The sequence below is a fragment of the Puntigrus tetrazona genome, chromosome 23, assembly GCF_018831695.1.
Source record: "Puntigrus tetrazona isolate hp1 chromosome 23, ASM1883169v1, whole genome shotgun sequence".
Lineage (NCBI taxonomy): Eukaryota > Metazoa > Chordata > Actinopteri > Cypriniformes > Cyprinidae > Puntigrus > Puntigrus tetrazona.
Window position 1 is genome coordinate 3,365,692 of NC_056721.1, and position 27,550 is coordinate 3,393,241.

The 27,550-nt window shown below is 38.8% G+C and overlaps 1 protein-coding gene across 6 annotated transcripts in view; it reads right to left on the minus strand.

The window, feature by feature from the left end:
- The window catches only part of LOC122328834 (ankyrin repeat and SAM domain-containing protein 1A-like), a 77,093-nt gene that overhangs the window by 12,731 nt on the left and 36,812 nt on the right, over nt 1–27,550 (minus strand). For 4 of the 6 annotated variants that reach the window (XM_043224839.1, XM_043224838.1, XM_043224837.1 and 1 more), the window contains 7 exons: nt 25,638–26,137; nt 17,105–17,155; nt 15,027–15,096; nt 11,264–11,376; nt 2,804–2,902; nt 2,525–2,671; nt 1,271–1,378 (listed from right to left, as the gene is read on the minus strand). In XM_043224839.1, the coding sequence (XP_043080774.1) occupies nt 1,271–1,378; nt 2,525–2,671; nt 2,804–2,902; nt 11,264–11,376; nt 15,027–15,096; nt 17,105–17,155; nt 25,638–26,137 (1,088 nt within the window). The remainder of the gene's footprint in view (nt 1–1,270; nt 1,379–2,524; nt 2,672–2,803; nt 2,903–11,263; nt 11,377–15,026; nt 15,097–17,104; nt 17,156–25,637; nt 26,138–27,550) is intronic. The other 2 variants (XM_043224840.1, XM_043224842.1) reach the window with 1 other exon arrangement.

A 27,550-nucleotide genomic window follows, 5' to 3' on the forward strand; every position in this document is an offset into this window, starting at 1 on the left:
TAAAAACTCAAGAGTGTTTGTTTGAAAAATAAAAAGTCATATAACCCTAAGATGGCTTGTGAGTAAAAAAAAAAAAAAAAAAAAAAAAAAAAAAAAAAAGTCATTTTTGAGTGACATATTCCTTTAAAAGTTCCATGAAACATACTTCTACCTTTTTCATGCAAATGCACTTTATGTATTCTTATTTTAGGGTGAGATAAGACCAAATAAATTTCAAGAATTCCCTTCTTTGAGAGACACCTCGATGTCTGAGCAGAGGAAACAGAAAAATGTTGTCTCATACGTTTCTAAAGGAGCTGATTTAAAATAGAATTTCAAATAACACTTTTTTTTACAAAAAATTAAAGTTGTTTTTATTTTGAATTTTGAGAGGTTGGCTGATATTGTAATATTATGCCAGCTTCCTATGCTATCTGCATGATTTAAGAAGTCGACATATGAGGTTTCTTTAGACAAAAACACTCTTTGAAATCATTTGCTGAGAAATAGAATTCCCTAAGAGAGCTAAAACCGGCATAATTGAATAAAGTATTAGTTTAGTTTTAAAAGCGATATTAGAACGATTCTGGAAGGTCCTCTACTGCTTCATGTACTGTATCTCATCTCAGCAATTACTGAAAATGTTCAGCTTTTTTCCCCACAGTTTGGTTAACTTCATGTAGTTTGTCGCTGGTTCTCAGACCCCACTCTTTTTTCCAGTTGTTGACGTCTTGAAGACGTGAGGGTGGTGCTTCCTTTAGCCTCAGCTTGCTCAAAAAAAATGAACGGATGTAACTTTAAAAGCACTTTAACAAAGATGTTATTATTTTTATCATTTTTGTATGAGCATTGTGAGATTCACCCAATAACCCTTCTGTTCAATAGGTAACACGGTTTTCTTCCTGGATGATTCAGCAGAGGAAACAGAAAAAAAAAAAAAACATCTTGCAAATTTAAAATAAACTAAAACTCTGGAAAGCATGGACTGAGAAAATAAGAAGTGACCCAATTGTTAATCTTTCGAATAAACAAAAACTTTCGAATTTTTTTAAACATAATTAAATTAATATACATTTACAGATCAAACACTTGGTCTATATAGTCTGGCAAATTATTGTAGTTGACTAAAATTACGTGTCATTTCGGCAAAAATGTATTATATTTTTCTAAAGAGACCAAACAAAAAAACACTCAATTTTGAAGAAACCAATTCCACTCTTGTTTTTGTTTACTTCTAATAGGCCTAGAATGTGTATTTTTATTATATATTATAGCGTACAGCAGTACTTACTCTGATCTGAGAGAGCCGGGGTGGTTTGACCGGAGGCTCCTCGTACGGACGTTCAGCTAATGACGCAATAATCCTTTTCCTGTGGCCCAACAACGTGATCTTCAACACCTACAAACAGACAAAGACGAAAATTACTCAATGTCTGTTAAGCAACATAAATACTCCGCACTCAACCTAAAAATTGAGTGTCAAAAAAATTTCTTTTTAAATAAAGTAGACTACTTCATATAATACTTTTTCCATTTCAAAATCCTCTCGATTTTCCAAACCTCTCAGTATATTTTCAGACCACATTTAACACAAATGGTTCGTACAACAGTATATAGTTTTAGATTTGGTATATAGTACGGGTTATTTTTTTTTTTACATTGTTTTATTGACAACATATAGAGCCCTTAAAAACAATGATTACAAAAAAACCTGACTTTTACATGGCTACAAGAAACCTGCTTCTTTGAGTAATTATTCACAAGCGTATGGGAAGGTTTTGCATGATTACGCATTACAGTTTCTAGTTTTACATAACCTACTTCCTTTGTGCATCACTGCCATCTTACTGCGAATAAAACAAGAGCATGGGTGAGCATGAAATAAAAGATCTATGTGATCAAAACTGGGATTTTCTTATTGTAGTGTCTCTGATATCAAGGCCTAATTTCCAATTTAACACATCCTCTGCGGTGGCACACCGACCATGAAATGGGCTGATGGCATAAAATTTGCAAAGAAAAAAAATGGCTTTAGGTTAGGGCATCATGCCATATTTCAAGGTCGTAGGTCTTTTTAACGCATGCTTTGTGGGCGCCAAGAAACCACATCACAAAATGGGCTGAGAGCACAATAGGTGGCTCAATGTGCATCGCCCTATATGACAAGTTACTTTCTTTTCCGTCATAAAAGTGTGCATATATGGATACACAACTACTTTTCCATACTCTGCTTTCTTTGTTTCATGCTTTTCCAAACCTGGAAAATACTTAAAGGGTCATGTGATGCTATTTTAAAGCTCATTATTTGGTGCGTTTGGCTGTTTTTCCAGCAAGCACAGTCTGCTCTGATTGGCCAGCTGACACATTATGGCATTATGATTGGAGGAACACCACAAGCGCTCTTTATAAACGTAACGCCCATTTCCATAATTGTGAGTTCAAAATAAATCGCACGGTACCGCCCCTTTAAATCAAATCCCATGCTTTTCCAGACCCCTACAGGAACCCTGTACGCTGTAACAGTTTGAATGCATGGAGCGCTCACGTTGACGATCTCCAGCTCCCACAGGTTCTTCACACACTCGAGCGTGCGATAGCCACTGGACAGGAAGTTCTGCAGGTATTCCTGGAGACCCAGGACATCCAGCCACGCGGCGAGGGACGTGCTGCCGTCGCAGCCTAGCGCTTTCACCTGCGCACAGAGACCCAGAGCGGATAAACTACCGGCTCACAAACAACAGTTACTGTTAAAACCATGAAAACCTTACGAAGTGATCATTAGCACGTGACCATCCTCGGCAGAGCGTTGTAGACGCACACAAACCTTTGGTAGAGAACGTGCGGCGCTGAGGATCTTCCTGCGATGCGCCGGGTCCGTGATGCCAATTTCTCTCAGGTCCTGCTCTTCCATCACGTCATTTCCCTGCACAAACGCACGTAAACATCTTTACACAGAAAACAAGGTTTCATTCACTGTACAGCAGAGCGCCACAAAAAAACAGCAGCTTTAACGGTCATCTCTACTTTCATTAACAAACATCAGTCTCAGCTTTATGGATTAAGGACACTATATATATATATATATATATACACACATCAAGCAGGACAGAGGCACACATCTCACATTGTTTGTATGAGTGTGTGCGTTTCATGTTTCCTCATTGATCAACGCCATATACTTTAAACACAGCGTGTCTACCACAGCAGCATCAGAGCGATCGATGGAAGACAGCGCAGAGAGCAATCTGAGGTGCTGATCTCACAACACACACACACACACACACACTCAATGCCTTTATACACTCCATTCATTTAGCAGGAAGCACTGTGCTTGACCTTTCATGCAAATCAAATGACGTCTAGAATATAATAAATCTGATTCAGACAGAGTGACAGCAGTGAGTGCTGTGTTTTGAGATGTTGAACTGTGAACTGACGGATATCTTGTGCCCAACAAAGTGTGCCTTAGTGTTAGCGTGTGGCCATTACATGAACCACAAACTGTATGCTGTGGAGAAAATAATGACTCCTTTGAGCACAGTCTATCATTATGTGCCGATTGAGAGAGAAAGCCCGCTCTAACAAAGACGCACACTCAAAATCATTCGGTTGCAATCCCCACTTCAACAAGAGCATCTCACTGCAAAACCAAAAAAAAAAACATAACCATACCAAAACATAATAATAGGCCAATGATAATACAATTTTAAAAAAAAAATCTAAACAAAAACAAACAATATAACACTGACAGAGTAAACCACAAACATGATAAAAAACTAAGAAAAAAAGCAAACCACAACAAAAGGCAAGAATCAGCAACAAAACTAAACTAAACAATGGCAACAGAGTAAACCATAAAAAAAAAAATCAAAATATTAACAAGAAAAAAGCAAACCACAAAACAAAACCGACAAGCACTAAAACACTAACAAGAAAAAAGCCAACCAAACCAGTAAACAAAACCAACATCACGGGCAGCAAAAACCACGTCAAAAAAAACCCCAAGCTGCTAAAACAAAGGATACAGTAAAATGCAAACAAAGGAAATAAAAAGAAATGCGAAAACAAAAGAGGTAAAAAAGCAGACAATAATCAAAAGCTCACATCAGTGTCTTGAGAATGTACAGCATGGAAAGTGATCAAGTCATCTGTTTATCTGCTTTAAGAGTTCTACGGGAAAATATTACAGCAAAATCCTGCTTTGATCTCCTGGCACCTCGCTGGACAGCCAGAACTGTAAGTCATACCGTCGTGGCTGGTGCAAGAAAACTGTGCCACGGGTAATAATCATAAACGTCCTGTCCATCAAACTAACGCTTTCTGATCCAAGACAGACACCGAAGGAAGGTGCGGATCTGCTCCGAATCAAATAAAGACGCATCTACCGCTCTGACGAACAGATCTACACGGACACGCGCAAATCACGCCACTGTCCGTCATCGTAAACATCAGCCGTCCGAAGCGCTTCAGCTCTCATCTGCTCATTCTGTGATGAAGTGAGCGGGCAGATGGGGAATGAGCTCGAAGAAAACTGCCCGAATCATTTAGAGTGAAGAAACGGCAGCTGAATGCAGATCAATCCGTCTCCGTCCACTTCTTATCTCTCGCTCGCTCTCTTTTCAATCCACTTAACTCTTCTTCTCTCATTATCAGCCTTCACTGAAATCAGATCCGTGCGGTGAGCAGCACGCGTAGACGGTTCGTTCTTGTACGGATGGGATGATGCATCTCCTGGCTTTTCTTTCGATGCGTCGTGATTTACAAAACTGCGTATACTTAACATTTTAACCCCCAAAACAGCGAGTGTGCAGCGCCGATGTTCGCACCAGCTCACGGCTCCAGAGGTTTGAAAGTCTTGAAGAAATCGTGTTTTTTTTACAACCATCCAATTTCACGAAGACGTCGGAGAATAAAACTTTGATTCCACTTTTTGGAGAGATTCCTCGAGCCGGCTGAGGAGAAACACACGCAAAGCAACAGCTCTTTAAAAAAAAAAAAAAAAAAAAAGATATCTGCGGAAACCCTCAGTGGACATCTCCTTCGTGTGGAGGAACTTGAATTAACTTTGAAGAACGAGTGATGTTCAGACGGTTAGATGTCTTGTTCTAATGTTGAGAAAAACCCAATAAAATATATTGGATAAAAAAAAAAAAACTTTGAAGAACGACGCGGACGCTTTTACGACTACAGAGGAATTCGTAATCACTTCGTAATCACGCGGACGACATCAAGTGATGTCTCATTCAGAAGCAGCAATTAAACGCTCGCTAGTTCAGAGCACCTGCACTTCAGAGTCAGTGAGAGAAAAAAAAAAGAAAATCACTGTTAAACACGGATGTCCTGATGCCACGTTTCTGAGCCAATATTCAATTATTGAAGACGACATCTGCTGATACTGACGGTTTGGTGCTTGCTTTAAGACACTGATAACGACGCAGCTTCAAAGGGAAACGATTATTATAAAATAACCTACGAAAGGAAAGACTAGATAAGAAAAAAAAAAATTAAGTACTCTTACATTTTGAGAGAAAATATATTAACAATGTTTAACATGAGCAAACAATGAACAATGCGTTTATTAAACTGACATATAATGAAAATACAGTTGTTCATCGTTCACGTTAACAGACACAACTTCTTAAAAAAATTTACTAAAAGTGTACTAAAATTAATAAATGCTGTAGATGTATTGCTCATTCTTAGTTTATGGTTACTGATGTTACCGACGTTAGCTAATAAATCTTACTCTTACTGTACAACATTCTAGAAAATACAAAATAAGTTAGAAAAACAATAGCCATATTTTAAAAGTCCTAAAGGTTTGGAGCCAGTAATATGTTTATTTTGAAAGAAATCTGCATTTATATGCTCAAAAATTATACTAAAACCAATTAAAATTGTATGTCTCTTGTTTATCAAGTTTTCTTGTGGAATTCTGGATTATTTTATAAAAAAAAAAGTTTATATTTAAAACAGAAATCTTTTGTAGTAGGTCTCTACTTTTGATCAATTTAATGCAGATATTCTGAATAAAAATATATAATTAAAAACAAAACAAAAAAAACTTTCATATATGTAGGACCATACATGTATCAAGTACTGTATACATACGCAAAAAAAAAATCTAGCACTTAATTTTTTTTTTATTATATAAATGCAAAAAATTTAAAATGATAATTTTTTTTTTACTATTATTCTTTCTGGTATTTGCTGTTAAATTACCTGTCTCCCTGTCATTCACACACACTGGTTCCCATGTTTTATAAGGATAATTCATTTACGTGGTAGTTTTTAATATAGCAGAAACTGTATTTTCTATCCCTTTACCCTAACCCTCTCAGATTGTCAAACATATGTATGATTTATAAGAAGAGGTACCCACATGGTCAAAAATTATAGCATCCTTATGGATGCTACACACACACACACACACACACACACACACGGGTGGTACAGGTCTGATCATGATACCAGCTCTGTTCTCTGACCGGTCAATCTGAAGTACCATTCACTGACCCCAAACATAAAGCTAATTCCACTTCTCACCCTCTCTTTGAGTGACTTTGTAAGTCAGTGGTGAGGAGAATGCCAACATCCTCCGGCCCTAAGACCTAAGCAGAATTTTACATTTAGGATTTTTCTGCACCAAAAACATTAACACTTTTGCTGCTATTGTACCTTTAGGATGTCTGTATGTAAATGACATCGTTCTGATAGGCCAACCTCTCTCTGTACGTGAAAATATGAATGGAGTTCTCAATAATAATATAATAATAAGATACACTTCTTCAAAGAGACGCATCTCATTTCTTCAAAACACTGGCCTTGTTCTCAAATATCTGCTGAAACAAATGGATGTAATAACACTTAATTAACCCGTTTAACTGAATATTATGCCTCTACCTCTCACATCTGACAAACGCAAATTACAATTCCCATAATGCACCTCTCAAAATCCACTGCGTCCTCAGATTTTCACATTTTAAATGCTTATTAATACTCAAGCACGAGTAAAAATAGCAATTGGACGCGGAGTCTGCGAGACCTGAAAACACAGCCCGCTCATCTCAATTATTGATCAAATATCTCATCCGCGATCAAAGGCGGTCGCCTGCTTTGGGGTGAATTTAGGAGAAGTGGGATGCGGGGACGATGACAGGATGAGAAGACGGAGCGGAGCGGGACGCGGGAGGTAATGCACTTCTGGAGAGATGCAAGGCGACCTCACCACAGGTATCCGAATGAAAGCGGGACCTCCGAGTCTTACTCCTGCACTCCATCTCAATGCAAATGCATTTGGAATTAGTTGGGAAAGGAGGGTAATGGGGAGACCACCATGCCCGTCTCTTTCTAGTACAGCATGCAAATTGCTCCGGATCTGACTTTCAGAAAGTCTTTAATATGCGTGAAACCACATCGGTTAGAGAAGAGGTGCGAATCCTGAAATGCATGTTCTCCAAATAAAATGAACGCAGAGTAAGGCTTGCGTCAGTTCGGGCGAAACGTGAGCAAATTCCAAAGTATTTTTGGCAAATACAGCAGCATTCAAGAGATTGGGGTTTTTAATATTTGAATGTTTTTGAAATTCTCTTTTGCTCTCCGAGGCTGCATTTATTTGAGCAAAAATAGCATAAAATAAGTAAAAATATTAGAAGTACATAGAAATATTATTAATTTAAAATAACGGTTTCTTTTGAAATTTATTCCTGTGATCAAAGCTGAATTATTACTCCAGTCTTCAGTGTCACAAATGGTTAATATGAGTGCAAAAACAATGCATAAAACAAAATACATCAGAATTAATTATAAAATTATATATTGGTTATAGTAAGTCTTAAAAACCTAAAACATATATAGGAAAGGTTCCTAGTTCATTTTAAACCAGACAAGTTTTTTTTTTTTTTTTTTTCTTCCATCAATTGTCAGCTAATGGCAATCTACAAGGAAGAAAAAAAAAAAAAAAAAAAAAAAAAAAAATGGGCCATGCATGAAACCTTCCAGATAAAAGGTTGCTAGATTTTAAATGATTGCCTTTAACATTTTCTTGCATTAGCAACCATTAAAGTCACCACCCGAAGCCCAGCCTTCCTTTAATATATTGAGGAAAATACTGGAAGACTAAGAGAGGAAAGAGAAGAGAGAGAGAGAGAGAGAACTACAAAAGAAATAAAACATGTTTATGCATGTAAAAAAACAAGCTTCCTGCAACCAATATAATCTGAGAGAGAACATATACTCAATCCTCCACTCTGACATGAAAAACAGAGTCAGAGCACAGAAAGATGAAGTCTTCATCTCCAAAAAGCACTGGGGAGGAAGTGGAAAAAGGCACAAAGACGGGAAGCAGCTTTACAGTGATGTTCAAAGCGTTCTGCAGCTATTAAACACATCGACAGCTCAAGATGCTAAACCCGCTGAGCTATTAAAATAGTCATGTGAAAAATGCCTGCTTCTTTCCAATCAGCTCACTGTAAAAAAAAAAAAAAAAAAAAAAAAAGAAAAAGACTGACCTTTTTTGAAATTTCAAATGCGTGGAGATAAAATTGAGGCTTTTGCTTAAGAAGCTCAGTGAGGCTGGGCTACAGTATGATAGGTACAGAGCGGCATATAAACAAATCTAAGCTGAATTCATTCAGAGTGAAGTATGTAAGAGACTAGAGCGCTACGATCCAGCCGAGATTTATTAATCCTGCATATATAAATCAGAGCAAGTCCACAAATGCATTCAGGCATGGTAATCTGAATGCAGCAGAGACTGGACTCCTGTATCAGTAGAAGTGTTATAGTGGAGTTGTGCTGAACACTCAAATTCAAAGGACGTATTATACGCTTATGTGACCGCATCATGCCATGCCACTGCTTCTGAGCACAGCGTCACATCATGAGCCGACTAACTGAATAAAAAGAAACGGCAAGCAAGAGGTTTTTAATATTTATGAAAGTCGTCTCTTCTGCTTTACAAGGTTGCATTTATTTAAAAACATTAACTTAAATCTATTAATTTATTAATTCAATTTAAAATTACTCTTGTACTTGTAAATATATTTTTAAACAATTTAGTCCAGCTGAATTTTCAGTACCAATATTTTCTCAGAATTGAAAAAATAACTTTTTTTTTTAAATGAGAAATCTAAAGTCTAAGTGCCTAATAAAGGTATTGATTTCTTTAAAAAAAATGAATGAACAAATAATTAGTGTTAATTAGAATGAATACTGTTTATATATATTGAATTATATTTATATGTAAATTATATAAATATATACACATGTAAATATTTTACAAGTATATACTGCATGTGTGTATGTATGTATTTAATTATAAATAGTATACACAGTACACACACACTTATGTAAACAAAAACTTTAATTTTGGATGCAATTAATCAAAATTAACCATTTAACAACACTAAAGTCTTTTTTTTGTCAAATTGGATTAGAAAAATTGCATCATTGTATTGGCATCACTATGAACTACTTTATGCCTTAGCGCTACACTGGGCTTCAGAGTCATTATAAATAGCCTAGCAAGCATTAATGGATTGTAGCCTGATAACGCATCTATGTAAGAACAAGGAAATGATGTTTTGAAGGATCTGCAGAGATGGATGATGCATCAGGACAATGTGCACACACACACTCACCTACTGCTGACCAGCTTGGCTATAAAACCTTCATTACTCCTGCAATGAGGTGGCGCTCGGCGTGGAACAGAGGGCGACCAGGGACCCGTCTGTATCTCTGATTTACAACACACACATCGCCTCCCTCGGCCAGCTGAGCCTTTCAACCGCATCACCATCAATTCTCATTACCTCACATGGTAAAAACAACACAGCCCCTTAGAAGGCATCAGGCTTCTTTCATAAAGCCTCATGGGCTTCTCAATCTGGAGAAGAACCTGTTTGTGGGCCATGTTCCAATATATTAATCCTCAAAAACATATGAACCAACAGCCAAAAAGAGAGGAGCTTCTGTAGTGTAACCAACTGCAACTATAGTCATACACTATTTAAGAAAAGACTGTTATACACTGCTTAAGAAAACGTGTTGTTCTTCTGGACGCCCAAAGTCTCAACGTCAGTCTAAGACATCCTACTCTCTAGATATGACTTGTGTCTCCTTTCAAAGAAATATTTTGGCCTGTTTAATCATAAATCAGGTAAAATTCATTTAAAGAGTCACTTAAAGTATGACCTCACCTTTATTAAATAAAATAAATGAATAATTAAATTTGAGGTCTCATTCTTGAAACGCTTAAAATACCTATTTTCCAGAAGCTAGTGTTTTAACAGACTTATGTAGTCTATAGTGATTGAGCTGTGTCTAAATCAAACTTCCACTCAGAATCCAATCTCATAACAACGTACTAATTAGGTTGGTAATGATTGGACATTCAGGGCCTGAATAAAGACCAGGGCATCCGCCTTGATTAAGTGCATATATTTGCTGTGGCAAATCATGTTAAGACCAAAGAACTCCTGCTGTTCATTTGACCTCCCAGCTTAAGAATGCTGACAGTTCTGCTGCTGCTACAGAAGCTTGCTTGGCTGTAGTTTCACTCCGCTACGGCAGCATACTTGTAAACACTTAATGCTTGTTTATTCAAAGTACTAGAAACCTCTAAAAAGTGTTTGCATGAAGGCAACATCAAAGTAACTGGCCATGATCCATAACAACTAGAATCAAAAATGGTATGCAAAACATACATAAGCATTACTTAAGTAATTAATGATAACTTAACTTAAAGACAATCGGATTTTATATTAAAAAATGAATTTTATAAAAAAGAAAGATGCATTCATCTTCAGATACAACTTAAAAGGAATAATTCACCCCAAAATTAAAATTTTGTCATCATTAACTTCCAAATCTGTATGAATTTATTTGTTCTGCCAATCACATATTTTGAAGGACGTTTGTAAACAGGCTGTTTTGAGTCACCACTGACTTGAAAAAACATGTTTAGAACTACTTAAAGGTGAGTTAATGACAAAATAAAAATTTTGGGGTGAACTATTCCTTTAACATATTTTGGATGAAGATAAAGAGGCTTGTGACAGGCCCACTGACTGCCAGTAATGAAAACCTGTCAAGGTCCAGAAAATTTATCCGTCAAGTTCACTATTTTTGTTTTCTTATAAAAAAGTGTTCTCACTGATTCAATAACATCACAGTTGAACCACTGATGACAGATTGAATATTCTGACGAAATATCTTTTTATACTTTCTGGACCTTGAAAATGTTCAATGTAACGTAGGAGACAACTAGGTAGGAGTTACTCACCATGAAGCGCAGGTCGTCGAAGCCATTGAGCAGCAGCTTGCTCTCATACTGGGGAAGGCCTATATGCTCCAACCAATCCCCGACCGGCTGTTCAAGGAGCCTCCCGGATCCACCTGCAGACAGAGGAAGGCGCTTGAGCAGTGAGAAACCATTGAGACGGTAGCATCGGCACTCAGAGGAAGAGACGTGGCACTGCCACATCATCCTCGGCCAACAGTGCCGAGAGCACAAACACCAGGACGGTAGAGGCGACAGGATCCCGGCCGAGAGGTGTGGCCACTCCCACAGCTGGGGAGAAACCACGCTAGCTAAGAATGGAGTGAGCTGTAGCTGAACTTGAGAAGAAGATTTGGCCCAACAGTGGGACTGATCACAGATTTAGACTCCGCATGATGTCTCTGTTGAACTGGTTTACATTTGAGAGGCTACTATACAGTACAACTGGGTGCCAAGACTGGCAATTATCAAAGTTTCCATTTGAGCCCAGAAATCACCCTACAAATCAACGGTTTGATTTCACAACCCAAAACGTCACAGAAGATCATGTGCACCATTGTAATCAATCCAGTTTCCCAAACAGGCTAGCTTCGGTAATTTTGAGTTTGCAGATCAACATTTGAAAGTCCTAATTGACTGGGGTGGTTAAAGAAGAAGAGCACAGTAGAGGATCAGATGACTAAAAGTTCGGTATTCTCTCATGGGCGTCCATGTGAAGGAAGATGCACAAGTAAACTTCTCAAACAGTCATTACTCCCAAGCAATGTCTACCGATCCCTTGAACTGATTTGGAGTACTTCACAATCTCCTGATCTCCTAAGTGTGACTAAAAATTGCTATGAGACTCGACCATAAGCCTGGAAACTCTTAACTTGAGTACCACACTCCTCATGCAAATGAACTTCTAATCCAATCTCGTCGATAGTGCGACTTAAAAGCCAGGCAGGATTGCATGACTTGCACTGCACAAAGTCACTCTGTGATTCTTAGGATCAAAGCTACATGAGATGTGGGCAAAAAGCTTTTGAGTCTTGGCTCGAATGAAACTCTTGATATAAACTTCATTCCAAAACAAGAATGTCTGACTTTGATTAAATTTAGATGTAGAAATCAGCACAAAATGCAAGCCTCACAAATAAACGTTGGCGTAATCAAAACCAAATTAAAAGCGAATAGAAAAACCAATGAGAAATAGTATCCATCCGAGTCATTCAACTTAATTAGAGACACCCAACAGCAAAAGTACAAGACTTGCTTTTCCAACACGACAAAGTCTCCCAGAGTCTTATAGAAGTCCGAACGGAGAAAGTGGGTGCTTGTCCCACATCAGTCAATCCTCGGAGTACGTTGCAGACATCTCGTTATCCCTCCAGTTCCTCGAAACATCGGGGCTGCTGTTGAATTAGTAATGCAAGGTCAGTGGGGTGTTCGTCTGCTCCAGAGAATGCTGGTAGAACTTGACACACTTGCGGTGCGGACGAGTCTGGATGTTGTAAGAAACGCAGCAGTAATCCGAAGGTGCGGTCTCCTTGTTCAACCGGACGCTGTCAATTCTGCTCTGCAGCGCTCCTGCTCCGTCTCCTCCTTTCTCTCCCTCGCTCCTGCTCCCCCTCCCTCTCCCTGTCTCCTCCCCTCCCTGCCTCGCTCTCTCTTCCCCTAAAAGAAAATGCAGGCCATTATCTAAAGACTCATCAAACCTTTGTCCCGTTCATTGACCCAACCAGGACCATTATCAGTATCGTTGACTATGGTAACAACATTAAAGGTATTGATAGTGTTTACCCAGAAAGCAAAGCATAAACACAGAGGCATATGCAGAGCTTCTAGGCTGGACGACTTAGCTCTGGGTTTATTGCCAAGCTGCAGGGCAGTTCTTCTTCTAATTCCCCTGACAGTCATGCATGTTAATATTTTAGCACCTTTACTCACATAGACAGAAACATAGTGGGAAAACTCTGCCAACAATCCTGTTGCAGTAGTTTATTAATGAAATACTTCTTGTTCTTGATGTGACAAATGCCTTAAAGATTAATTCCAAAAAACACCAGTTACTGAGTATTTCAGAGGCAATCGAAGTCAAAGTTCTGTACTGCTCAAAAAAACAAAAACAAAATGCATTTTCACACTTTAGATTCCAAAAAAAAAAAAAAAAAAAAAAAAAAAAAAAGCATTTCGACTAGCTACAAGTGGATCAAGATTAGCATGCTTAGAGTGTTCTCTGAGGTATTTAGATGGTGGTTTGCTGGCTTTGAACAAAACGTCCCAGATTTATTTTTCCATTTTATTGCTTATCCAAAAATCTTAAAGCTGAGCACTGCTCCTCAACAAGCCACATGATTTATGGTATCATTTATATATAAAGCATAAACAGTGCTGGGTTTTAGCAGTATAATACTTTGTTTACAGTTTTCTTCAGATTTCCAGCAATAAATGCTGACTTTAGTAAGCACTACTAATAAAATTAAAAACCAAGAGTCATGTCCAAGTAGGATGCCCGCAGGAAACAGGAAATGAGGTCAGAGGCAGTGCCATGTGACCAAGGACAGAGAAAGGACTGGTCCTCTAGCTAGGCTTTGCTCTTATATGGGCCAATGAACCTAGTTGGAACACAAAGGCCCCTTGCAGAGACACACATCACTTGAAACAGTGTTTACAGATTTTAAGATACACTGATGTGAGAAAGGTGCTTTATTGAAGGCTTACAGCAGCTTTCCTATCCGTTTTTGCAGAAACTGCCAAACGGGGGCGAATGGTACAGCAAGCATGACGGCCCCTCTGGTCTCGGTTGCTGTAGTTTGGTTAATTCCAGAGGAAGGTCAATAAGCTGCCTCCATACAGAACAAGGTCACGCATCACCAAGGCGGAATCGTCAAGCGTCTCAGCGTCCATTGATTTAACTCTCAAGTGTCCCCTCGTCCTTCAACGGCACGCTGGGATTTCTCATTCTCCATTTAAAGGGCCAGCCAACCTCATATCTCCTGTTCACTAATGTAACTCTTGTGGACTTGGCCTTAGCCTTTCTCTTTCCCATCAATAGGTTATTGAGTTTCATTGCTGGATTGCTTAGTCAGGTCCTATTTCATATGGGAGCCGATGTGAAATCCAGGAGGACACTTGATGGTCAGCTATAGGAGGCCAAAGCTTTGAGCACAATGAGAACTAACTGAACAAAAACAAAACATTCTTTCTTCGCTTCTCAATTAAAGACAATCCTCTTCATTGCGACATATCAAATATTGTTTCGGGTGGAAACATCTCCCATATCTAGGGATGAAAAGGGGTGGAAAATTTCTGGAAACTTGCCAAAAATTCCCAGACGCTTCCAAAAAAATCTTGGAAAGTTTCCTAAATATATGGAAATATATGCAACCCTACTCATGTCACATTGCCACACTCTCGTTTCATGCAAAAGCTTCTGCTATCTTCCTTTATTATTATAATTCATTATATTACTATAATGGATGTAGTATAAACAACATACTTCTATTTTCTGCCGGATCGGTATCAGTCAGACAGGGTTGATTCAAATCCAATATTATGCATACTATTCTGTTACTATTAAGCCACACAAAAGGCATAAATGCATTAGAAACCACAATAAAGTTTTTTTAGGCTAAAAAATTTAATTAGGCTAACAGTTATTTTCATGTTTTTGCTAATAACCTAAAAAAAAATTGGTAACTCTACATAATAATGTATACATTTCATATTTCTAAAGTTCAGTTTAGAAACAGTTGCTTATTTATTTTAAACAAAAAAGATATACCTGTGGCAGGGCACTCCTGGTCTTTGGAGAAGTCGATGCCTGCTCCAATTAGGGTCATGATCTTCTCAATCTGTAAGCATAAAACAAAACACAGTGAAAGCAAATGAAGACACTAACCACAGCGCAGTTTGAAAAAAGCAGCTGCGATTTATGTTAAAACTTTGCATTCATGATTTCCCAGCAGAGCAGACGAAGCAGTAATGCAGCAACAAATCCGACTGTGAAAACACCATCTATCATCCCAAGGTTATAGAGTCATGCATAATGCAAATAAGAAACAGCGAAATATTCAGTTGCACCAGCCCTGACCAATACAGTCACAGGCGAACTGACCAAGTGTCAGTCAACTACCCATGCTTAACCATGAAAGACAATCTAGAGTCCAAAAACCCAAGAAAGTAAACACCAAGCCATACAGGTAACAAGAAAACAACATGTCCAAGATGCCATTTCATATAGTCACCATGATCAATCACTAGTCCAACCAGTTAAATGTCAGACTACAAGACACTGTCTGAAGCGAGATAAGGGTAAAAGTAGGAGTTCGGCCTTGCATCTGAATATATCAATGCAATTTAGCCAAGAAGACATTTCTAAAAGTTAGCAAAGTCTAACAACATGTAAGCAACTCTTCACTTGAAGTCAGCATTCATCGATCATGACGTCCTCGCCCCTCAGTGACTGACAGACTGCTGCGGTAACTGAAAGGACACTGATTACACAACATCAGCACAGTCTGGGCTGTCATTTCAATGTAGAAATTCATTCATTCAAATTGCAAAAAATGAATTCATAACATCAAAAACAGGATGTATCCCAGTCACTGAGATTAAGATCTGTCTTTAGCAGCTGATGAGTCTACTGATGTGTGGAAGCAGCTCCTAATTCTTCAGCACAACAGTGGAGTTATGTAATATGAAGACAATGAAGGAGGTGACGAGGCATTTGAAAATGCCGCACAGAAATTCTTTTAATTGGAGGATAATGCGTCTGTGTGGCTGATATTAAACACTGGCAAAAATTCGAAAAATAATGAACTATGAGTTAGTAAAAGAAAATGTTTCATTTTAAGTGACAGCAAAGCTGCCAAGCAATAGCTTATTCAAAATAGCAGGGTTGAAAAGACAGAAAAAGGAGGGAGAGTTTGAATCCACCGCTACTTGTTTCTACCAAGAAAAACTGGCCCAAGAGAGAGAAAGAGCTGTGAGAGGACACTATATATATATATATATATATATATATATATATATATATATATATATATATACACACACACACACACAAACAAAATCACAAAAATAAAGTTCCATCATGATTGATTGCGTTGTTCAAAACACATATGACTGACTTTAGTGGAACACAAAAGATGATATTCTGAAGAACATTCAAGCTGCTCTCTTCAGTGACTTCACAAGGACTTTTTTCGCATGAAAAAGAACAGCATAAACATTCTATCTCTTTTGCCTCACACAGAAGAAAAAGACATGCTGGTTTGGAACATCACAATCATTTTACATTTCACATGCTATTTTTCCAGTTTTATTTCTATTTTATAGTTTCAATCATTTGTAAGCATTATTTTTACATTTTTATTAGTAGTCTTAATGTTGCATTTCAATATAAAGTAAATAATTTGACAATTTTTTGCATTTAAATTAACATAACAGATTTATAATAGTTTTGGTTCTAGTTAAAGTGATAGTTCACCCAAAATGTTGGTAACCAAACTGTTTTACAAAAATATATAAAGGAAGTCAACAGAAACCAAAACCGTTATCACCATCAACATATCAATATATCTTCTACTTTCACAGAAGTCAGAATTCAAAAGACATGGTGATGAGTAAACTGATTTTTTTTTTGTGAACTACCACTTTAATAACAATGGAACCTTGTAACAAATGACTCTTGTGGGTGTAAACTATTCCTCTGCAAAACAAAACCTCTAATTAACTTTTCTACGAGTGATATCTGTGCAGAAGGGTTGGTCCTTCACGATCTCTACCAACCGACGAGCAGCAGAGCAGAGGAACAGCAGACATGGACAAGAAGCCAGAGGATGAAAGGGAGGGTCTTACTCTTTGGGGTGGCCGATGTCTCCATGGAATAGAGAGGGAATGCCTCTGTCTCTGCAGGGAGAAAACCAGCTTCTGTTCAATTGCTATTTTTTGCTTAAAGGGAGAACATAGTTTGACCCTTCACAACGGCACAATTGAGAAACCTTTTAATACATTTAATGGGAACTAAATATAAACGTGACCTCCAGGTCGCTTTGACACCTCGGTGACCGTGTTTCCAGGAATAAACCCTTTGAAGACGCGCAAACACTTGAATGGCTGTCAAAAAAAAAAGAATAGTCTGGGAAAGAGGAAAATGCTTTGATCCCAGCGCTCCGGCTCCATCTACAACAGGAGAGTATTTTTGATACAAGGATAAGCTGTGCGAAGTTTTCTCATTCCAGTCTCATCCAGAATCCATCAGAAGGCAGACGAGTCATCAGTTATGTCTGACATCTCTCTGTCCCGCAGCAGTTTTCTCATTTTCAATATACAGTGCATCTGCCAGAGCGCCCACCGCACATGAACGGACATTCACTTCCTGTCTTTTACAAATTTTCTCACCTTTATACCCAGTGACCAAACCAAACGAGTTAGCAGACAACTAAAACATAAACGCAGCAAAGAACAGCCTCAGTATTAATGAGTCCGTACCGATTTCACCCTGATTGCTAAAGATAAATCGATACGCTTAATGTGCGTTCATTTATGAACCGTGAATGCGTTATGCACTGAGGAATCTTATTTTGGCTCTATTTTTGTATTTCTCCGTCTTGAATAATGCAACGTTCTGTGCAGTGGGTTTTAAACATGATACAGCGTGTTCAATCAAGCTACCTTTCTGGTAGGGGGAAAACATCAAAATGTGAAACAAACAAGCATGTACGCGACAGGAAAGTGCAGAAGCTCTGAAAGACGGCGGCAGACGCAACATTTAAATGAAGCTCTGACTTTTAACCAGACTCCCCTGCGCCGCGGTCGCTTCGCCTCTTGTGTGTAAATGCGAAGTCTCTCATATTTATCTGCATCAGAACTCTTCGATATAATCAGCGTGTCTGCTGACCTTATCACACAATTGGAAATGAAATTAAGATGAATAACGAACTGATGTCTATGTCAGCCAGTGATATATATATATATCACTGCAGATAAATGCGTAAGTGTAATTAGCCGGGGCAAATGTTACACGAACAATTACATCAAAGTCATATTTCACCCCAAAAATTCAAATAAAGACTTTTTTTTGGAGATGATACTCTGACAACTAAGCTTATTTAACCCATGACGCCATATGGATTTATTAAAGAAGTGTCTCATTTCTGTTCCACCAAACGAAAATCATAATATAGTTGGGATTGAGCAAACAAAAGAAGAAAACTAATCATTGCCATCTAGAGGCAATTCAACACGGATGCTGGTCTAAATGCGATGAGACGGCTTCCTAAAAACAGACAGAAAAATCTCTCTCTTAAGTGTAGCTTACTTGAGCTTCCTCAATCATCTCTTCCTGTCTTTATCTCTGACTCTCTAAACAGAGGCGGAGATCTCCAGAGGACGACTCCACAAGCTGACAGGGTTAGTGCAGATGATCTGTGCTGCATTCAAATAAGGCAAGGCGAGTTATAATCACACGCGCGTTATGCACGGCTCAATTAATGAACCAAACTGAGAAATATTGCATGCAAGGGAAATAAATGAGTGAATAAATGCTAAATAATTAAATGTTTTCTGCATCAGCAAGAGAGCTTGCATCATACGGTATACTGCTTGTGTTTGCAAAACAGATCCCCCCCCAGCGCGCACGCGCACACACACACACAGACACACACACACACACACACTCTTCTAAAAATAACAAAATACTAGCTTTAAAGGGAATATAACAATAGAAGTGCACTGCTTGTGAAAGAACACTTCTCTGGGTCAGTGAGGGAGAGAGAAAAAAAAAAAATCTAAATCTGCACAATTCTGTGCAATAGGATTTAATATAATAAAACATGATCACTCAAGCTGAGCAATAACGCTCTGGTAGCACAAAGCTTTATCAAATTTGGAAAAAATTAAATAAACATGCAAATAACAGTGTAGATAACTGCACATGGAAACATGCAGCGCTAATATAAATAAATTTGAAATCTGACTGGTGACCAGATTACAGCAACGAACCCCAACCGAGATTTATTTTTAGCAGTATAATTATAATTATTAGTCTTTATTTATTGCCTTTGACATTTATTAATCGGGATTATAGTAATGGCAGGAATAAGGTGACAATTTTCCTGGTAATAACAAAAAAATACAATAAATTGTTGTAGTTATAAAAGATGCCATTGGTGTTTAAAAAAAACTATTTGCAAAGCCATATTTTATTTCGAATAAGAAAATAACCAACTGACATTCATAAAGAGGGTATTCTCTCTATGTATGTTTTGTCGACAGTTAATTAGTTGTGAATGTGTCATACTTCATATATAATTATGTGTAGCAGGATTTTGGACCAATGACATTTCCCCGTGGGCGGAGCTACTGAGTACAATGTAAGATAAACAGACCTTAAACGTGCTATGAATTATGTCCATCATATTACACCGTGCGAGGTTCAAATATAAATGATTAGAAACATGACTATTTACTGTAACAGGAGTTTGTTGGTAAAGCTGCCTGTAGAGCGGTTCAGAGAGTTGAGAGGTATTAGTTTAGTCAAGTGCTCCGCGGCCTATGAAATGTTCATGAAATGTTCTGTTTGATCTTCGGTCTGACACATTAAATGCGACTCATTGTCATGCATGAAGAATACGGCTCATGGGGTCATCCTATAAAATATCTCCATCCCATGACCCACATCAAACCCACAAGGGGTAACAGAAAATACATAATTGAATACAATCAGCCTCTGAGCAGACAGTGTTTAAATACACACACACACACACACACACGACCTTGAGATGCAGGCCACTCTCAACCAAATTGTACTGAAAACAATTCAGATTCCCATCAGCAGACCAGCAGACAGCATTAATGCAGCTCGGTAAAGAAGATAAACCAGACCTGAGAGTCCAGCCTGTGATCCCCACGGGTTCAAAACGCACACACACCTAAACAATGTTATTGATTCTCAGGGTCTGTAGTCAGTTTCTTGAGATAATGCAGAGAGCGATTCATTGTGAGGGGCCGGTAAGGGCCTCTTCATGGTAAACGGCTCAAACAATAGCCGAGTCAAAGGCCGTGGTGGAGTCACAGGTCGACAGCTGAAGTATAGCCGAGCCGTGGGGAGCGTACGGGGAGGACTGTGTGTGTTTGTGGCCCTCTTCAGAACAGATCAACGCTGTGCCACTACAAAGACCCCAGGCATCTGGCAAGGCTGGCACGGGCGAACAAAAGGGCAAAAGGACTGAGACCGAGTGGCAAGAAACGGTCACAAAAGAGCCGAGCTGCCATCCATTCAACAAGTCCAGACTCCTGCCAAGACAGGTGCCAGTCGACCCAGACAGCCTTTCTCTCTAAACAATGTTTCGTCGCAAACACCGGCAAAAAAAAAAAAAAAAAACGTTCGGGCACCAAAAAGCGGAAATCTTGTTCACGGAAGGCTGTTTCATGCGATAAGTGCTTGAATGTGCCTAATTGGTCAGTTTAGGACAACGCTAGGTTAAAGCAAAGACTAGGAAAAAAGTTCTAGGCAAGACAAATGAAAATATAGTTCGCATGATAGTCTTTGAAGCATGCAATATTCTGGCAAAAAAAAAAAAAAAGTGTTCTGTCGAACAACAAACCGAAACCCTAAATCTTCAAACGTATATGACAAACTCGTTTCAGAAGTTTCGAAACCATAGCAAACATTTAGGCACAACAAAAAGTAAAAAAAAACAAAAAAAACGCAAATTTGTTGTATTAAATGTTTTTTTTTTTTTAAAATAAATAAATAAATAAATAAATATGTATATAAACATCTCATTAAAAAGGTTTGGAGATTCAAAATTATGACAGACAGACAAAATCTGTAACTACAGTAAATATACAGAAATAAATCAAATTACTGTGTTTTGTCAGAAAGAAAAAATGTATTAATAAATGATTATTTTGCAAGCTAATTGCAGAAATGATTGACATTGGTGTTAGAAAACGTTGAGGGAAAATCTAAATGATATCAAACAGTTCTGCAACATGCAATGTAAATCACATTTAAAGAAATAAAAAAAAAAAAAAAAAAAAAAAGACTCGTTTTGATTTAAAATTAGTGTCAACCTTTGAGTAAACTCTCTCATTAAAAAACGAATCGACCAAAACAACAGCTGGGAGAGAAAAGATCCGTGAAGATGCCCGTGACATCATTCTTGCTGAGTTTTCTATCGCATCCATCTCTCCAGAGCCGACCATACTCTTGGATCCTCTCAAGACAATGTGTGGACGTCAGCGTTAAATCCCGCGTACACGGTAACGGTTTTAAAAGACAACGTCATCATGCGTCCAAAGCAGCCGATAGGTAGAAAACAATCGCACTCACAAACGCTGGTCGGGTGGCAGCCATTGGGCCGGGACGGGCCGGCGGGGGGACGAACACATAGACGTACGGACAGGGACAGAGGAGACACGACTCGCTCCTTCAAGTCCCTCGGGCTGAATGCACATCCACATCCAGACCAGACCTCCCCTTCCTAAACTTGCTGGCCCATACAGAGAGCTTCCCACACGGTCTAATCCTGGGACGGCCCAACCCCCTGCCACACACACACACACCCTCATGCAAGTCAAAATCTCCTTTGTATGAAAAATTAGACCGTGTGAGAGTGTGTGTGTGCAAAGAGGAAGAGCGTACGCACACACACACACACAGAGAGAGGGAAAGTGATGGGTGTTGTGCGTTCCTGCACCCACACGCTGTCACTCAGGGCAGTGAAGTGTCCCGGACCAGCCAGCCGTGACCGCTGGGGGAGGAGAAAGAGAGAAGCAGACAAGAGAAATGATGACAGACTGCTGTTTGGACATTAGGGACTGCAGGACTGACTGTCCAAACACAGAGACAACATATGGACAGAAACTCTGCTGCGACAGCCTTGTGTTGATTTAAAGTCAACGGGAAACGTTCGCAATCATTCCACATCTGAGATTTGATGCATTTCAGAGAGACTGAATGACACATTTTTAAAGAGAGAGATTTGGTCTTTTTGCCATCGGGAATTGTTTGGAGCATAAAAAAAATGTATGTTTCTCCAAGAAAGTGAAACCTTTTGGATTTAATGATGGGGAAAAGATTTTAAAATATATACTTTTGGTAGGCGGCTGTTTTATTTTTGCTTAAATTCTATTTTTCCTCAATGAAATTTTTCAATTACAATTTAATGATTGAATTAAATGTTTGCAATTTTTACAATTCACCAACAATGTATTCTGTTTTAAATTACTACATTTTTGTATGTATTTATCCGTATTAATGGATTAATTAAAATAATAATAAACAAATATCACAATTGATTAATTCTATTAAATTTATTTATTTTTTTTTTTTAAGAAATTCTGCCTTGTCGGTTATGGATTTATAATTAAATACATATGCATATGATAATAAAGCATGATTTGCTTTCAAGATTAAATTTAACTTTGGGTACATTGGGATAATATATACACATTAAAAAAAATCTAAGAAAATACATTTTGATTTCATGACGACTCCCTCAGCTGATTCTATGATTTGCCATAAATCAAGCAAGCGCTGAGGCTGGTCAATTAAAGGGTGTTCATTAAGAGCGCAAACTCTTCATGATTCACTCTGGGTGCTTGGCTTGCTGCTGTAACTCACTGAAGCGGCAAACAAACAGCCCCGGACTCATCCTGAGGCTTTCACAAGCCTAGAGTTTACCTTCACCAGAACAGAATTGATGATGGTCATCAAAAAACACTGCCTCTGTTCCTTTACAAGCTCCTGATAGAAAGATAGATGTACATATAGATAGAGAGATTCCAGCAGAGGGCAGGAGAGAGTAACAAACACGGGCAGAGTACGAAAGGAACAACGTGTGTTTTCTAGTGATTGGAAAAATTCCACCCAAATCTCAAATGATTGGCTCATGAGCAACAGAAACACGCTAAACGGCGTAAAAGAAAACAATGCAAATAAAAGAAAAAACTGACGCAGCTGACAATCGAAGAAAACTAAATCGTTATCAGCAGGTGAGTCTTCTCTGCTCCCTGACCTCTCTTCATTTCACATCCGATGTCTCCGAACAGCGAGCAGAAACACCACAGGTGCCGCTACAACATACTATTTCCAGACTAAACTGTTATTGTTAGAGGACATGTCTCCTGACCCACTGAGTGAGGTTGTCCACATGGTGATAAAGTCGTGAAAGAAGCTAAACGGAGGGGAAAAGAGAAACGTGGATGCAGCAGATCTGGCAGATTTTGAAAAGTTTAACACAATTTCACTTTTTTCACGAACGGCAAAAGACACTTTCCACCAAAAGGCCACAAAACGGGGCTTAAAAAAAAAAAAAAAAAAAAAACTTGTCTTTCCTTTTCGACAGACGTTAGGTTAGTTAAAGGAGGTAAATTCATGTTACAGATCTCATGTTAAAACAGCTCCTACTGCTTCTTATCATCTGAATATCGATGTAACCGAATCATTTCAGCTGAAAGAGTCAAACATACAGAAGCAACAGTCTCACAATTCCCAATTTTTTTCTTGCAGTTCTGACTTTTCTGACAAACCTGCGAATTATGGGAAAAAATTTGGAACTAGAGGGTGTATACTTGCAAGAAAAAAAAACTAACAAATCTGAATTGTGAGATAAAAACTCGCAATGACCTTGTTTTATTATTTAGTCCCGAAAACCGGCTTCCAATACAAACATGACTAATAAGCACCAAAACAGCCTTCGATACTTCTCAGCGATTTATCTGTGCACTTGAGTGTGTTGGTCAACAGTCTTGCATTACCTCCGACCGGCTCGTCTGTAAGAGTGTAAGACAGAGTGTGATGGAAACTGTGTCCCTCTGGGTTTGTATCCAATGTCTAGATCTTCAGATTGAAGCCAAAGCAATGGTAATACAGGATGCTAAACTCTGATTGGATTACAGACATTTCCTTTGACTTTTTTCCTCAACTGGACACATGCGATCTCTAAAATAATGGACATGTGTGATCTTTAAAAGGAATGATCCAGGCTGAGTTAAGCTTAAGCAACAGCATAAACAGCATTTAGCGGTAAAAACCTACAAAGGAAGCGTACTAAAGGTTTATGAAGCCAGAAATGTGAAGTAAGGTTTTTGTGGTGGGACTACTGTTGTAGGCATATGAAGCTTGTCATGTACCTAAACGCAGCAAACGGCTTTTGTTTGGACTGTTTCTGGCCATTTTTCATCATCTGACATCATAAACATATGCAGACCCCAGGAAGACGACAAGTTTACGTTCTTCTGCAGATTCAAGACAATCGTCTGGCAGACTACCTGCTCAGCTCCATGTAAACATTGAATTTACGGCACCTCCTTTCTTGGAAGCAACCATGCTCGGTTTACGGGCAACAATGTTGTTACGACAAAGTTGAAAGCTGGAAATAACGTAAATAATAAAGACAAGGTGTGTATTGAAGCCAAGGCATTCCATGTACAGCAGCGTGATCCACGGAAAGAATTCCTGTTTCAAATTCCAGGAAAACTATCACACAACATCAGATCTTAAACTAGAAAAAAGGATGCTTGTATGAACCTGCTTTCGCATGCACATTTCAGTACACAATGAGAAACGACACGGCGAAAGGTCACCATTTACCATTCATTTTCTGCATCTCATAAATTTCCCAATGGCCTTCTGGTTACTAACAATTATTAAAGATTCTGTGAATTGCTTTAGTTTTGATCACTTTCAATAAAAGATTTACTTTCAGTGACGCACCCAAGTGAAAAATCACATATGATTATATGATATTTTTAAATGTGACGTAAAAATTAAAGTTCCTCAAAAGCAATTTGAGCAATTCTGACAACAAACAACCTATTTTAAAGAAATGTCCCTGAACTACGATCTTTACAAATACTGAATTATTAGAGAATGATAATATTTCAATAAACCTTCAAACTGACTTTAATCTAATGCAAACTCTCCAGTATGCTACAAAAAGAAATCGATAAAGGATTTGTTTAGGATTTTCAGCTCATTTTCTCTATCAATGGAATTTTTGAATCTCTGATTTATTTCTATAGTTACACTTTAATTTGATAATCCACTTTAGACATTCTACTAACTATAAATAACTTTGTAACTACACGTCAACTAATTACTAATCTGCAGCTACATGTCTACTAACTCAAGCACTGAGTTACGCTGTTTGGGTAGGTTTAGGGTTAGTAGAAAAAGTTGACAAACTTGACCTGATAGTAACCTGTTATATGTTGTAGACCCATCAAAGTAAAGTGTTTTATATTTAGCAGACAGTCTACTAATACTCTAATGACTGCTAGTTGACACGTAGCAGCAATGTTGCTCACTGTCAGTAGAATGTCTAAAGCGTTATCCTATTCATTGGTTTAATACATCCGGGCCACAAGGGGGAGCTCTTACCTCGTCCCATTCTGAAGTGAACGAAGGTGATTTTTCCAGTCTTCTCTTGGTGGTGCTACAGTTGGACACTGATTCACTTCGGCCGCCCAGCCCCGTCTCTTCCTCACCGGGTGGGGACACTAGCAGGTCGGAGTCGGACTTCGAAAGGCTTCGCGCTAGCTTGAGATCGCCCGGTGGAGGCATCCTTCTCGTCAGCGGAGAATCACGAGCCGGTGAGCTGTGTTTTGATGAATCCCGCGGCTCTTTGTGGACCGTGGCATAGATAGCTTTGGGGTCAGTGTCCTGGAGAATGGTTTCCATGGCGACCGACGATTTGGGGTGGGCAAGGGGGGCGGAGCTGGCGGATGTCGAAGTGTTGGAAGCCTCGCCGGACTTCACTCCAGAGGACGGCAGTCTGAAAGCTTCCTCCCGACAGTCGACCACCGGCGAGGAACCGTGAAGCAGACCAGTGAACTGCTCAGGAACGGCAGCGCCTGTATCCTGACCGTGTGAGGAGCTCTCTGTCAAGAGAACAGAGGAGAGAGTGAGAGAGTTACAGACGGACTGGGGAGCCGTATCTAGACCAGATAACATGAAACCGCCCACTCCACTACTGTCCAGTGTCTGAAACAGATCTGTTTTTGTTTTCTGCCTGGAAAAAGGGAGGGAGAAAAAAATGCAGAAAGAAAGAAAGTAAGTAAGTTGGGCTCACCAATTCCAAAGTGCCCGTGTTAGAAAATTCCAAGCGCAAGCTATGAGCAGCTGACTTTTCTCCATAGAGATATGTTTGTGACTTGCTTGTTCTATTCCCTGTTTCTCTCTCTCTTCCTCTCTGTCGCACTGCTAACAAGCACACAGCTTTATAAGGCTTGCTTCCAGAGAAGTTATGCCTCACTACGGATTCCCTTCATTATGAGTGGCAAGCTTGAAACAGGATACCACAGAGATGACTGTGAAAGAAACACACTCGCTCTTTCTCGCAAACACCACTTTGCCACACCGTCATGAGCTGGGTTCTTAAAAATTAAATCCCTACTTTGTGATTATGAAAAATCCTTGTTCCAGAACAGCACACTTACAGATCTTTTCTTACACTCTCTCTGGCCTGAAACATACTATAGGCAAGCTTGATTTCAAAGAGGATTGCGTTCTCAGCCTCGCCACAGGGGGTGCTACAGTCTAAATTAGCGAAAATTGTCTTCTACGTTCACTTTTCTATTTTAGAGCAACTACTGTCGTGCCAGAGGAAAAGTTTATACAGAATCTATACAGTACCATACCCACCCGAGAGTTCCTAGTGCTCAAAACATTCTCAAGGTACTTCGATGTCAAACACTGACCAGTCGAACACACTTAATATGCATGCGTATTGGCATTACTTTGACCGTAGAGTCCACTTTCTCATACATTGGTCCATTATGTACAATGATTGTATGTTATTCGTCAAACTACTTTTAAATTACAAAAACTACTAAAAACTACCTTCAAAACCTGGCAAAGACGCGTCATTTTTAATCGAAGGAGAGAAACAAGCCACAGCACAGCTGGTTTAAGCACAAGTATTTACCAGAGTGGCTGTTATCAGCATCCGGATGCCAAATAGGAGACTTAATGCACTGTCAGTGGTTATTCAAGCATTAATGGCAAGAAAATGTAGCCATTTATAATTGAAAGTGGCCATTGATAAAGTGTTTCTTCTGTTCTTAGAAGGTATAGTACATAAAAAAATGATCAAGTGAATTTTACACACGACAGATGGCCCGTTCTGCGAAAAAACTGTTTCCATTGCAGTTCTGCTAAATTTTCCTTTTTTCGAATTGCTGGAAAAAACACTTAAATGTGACAGCAAAAACTATCTTGCAAAGTTTTTGTGAATTATGCATATTTCCAATGCCCATATTTCCAATTTGCAATAATTTCAATTTGAACAACTT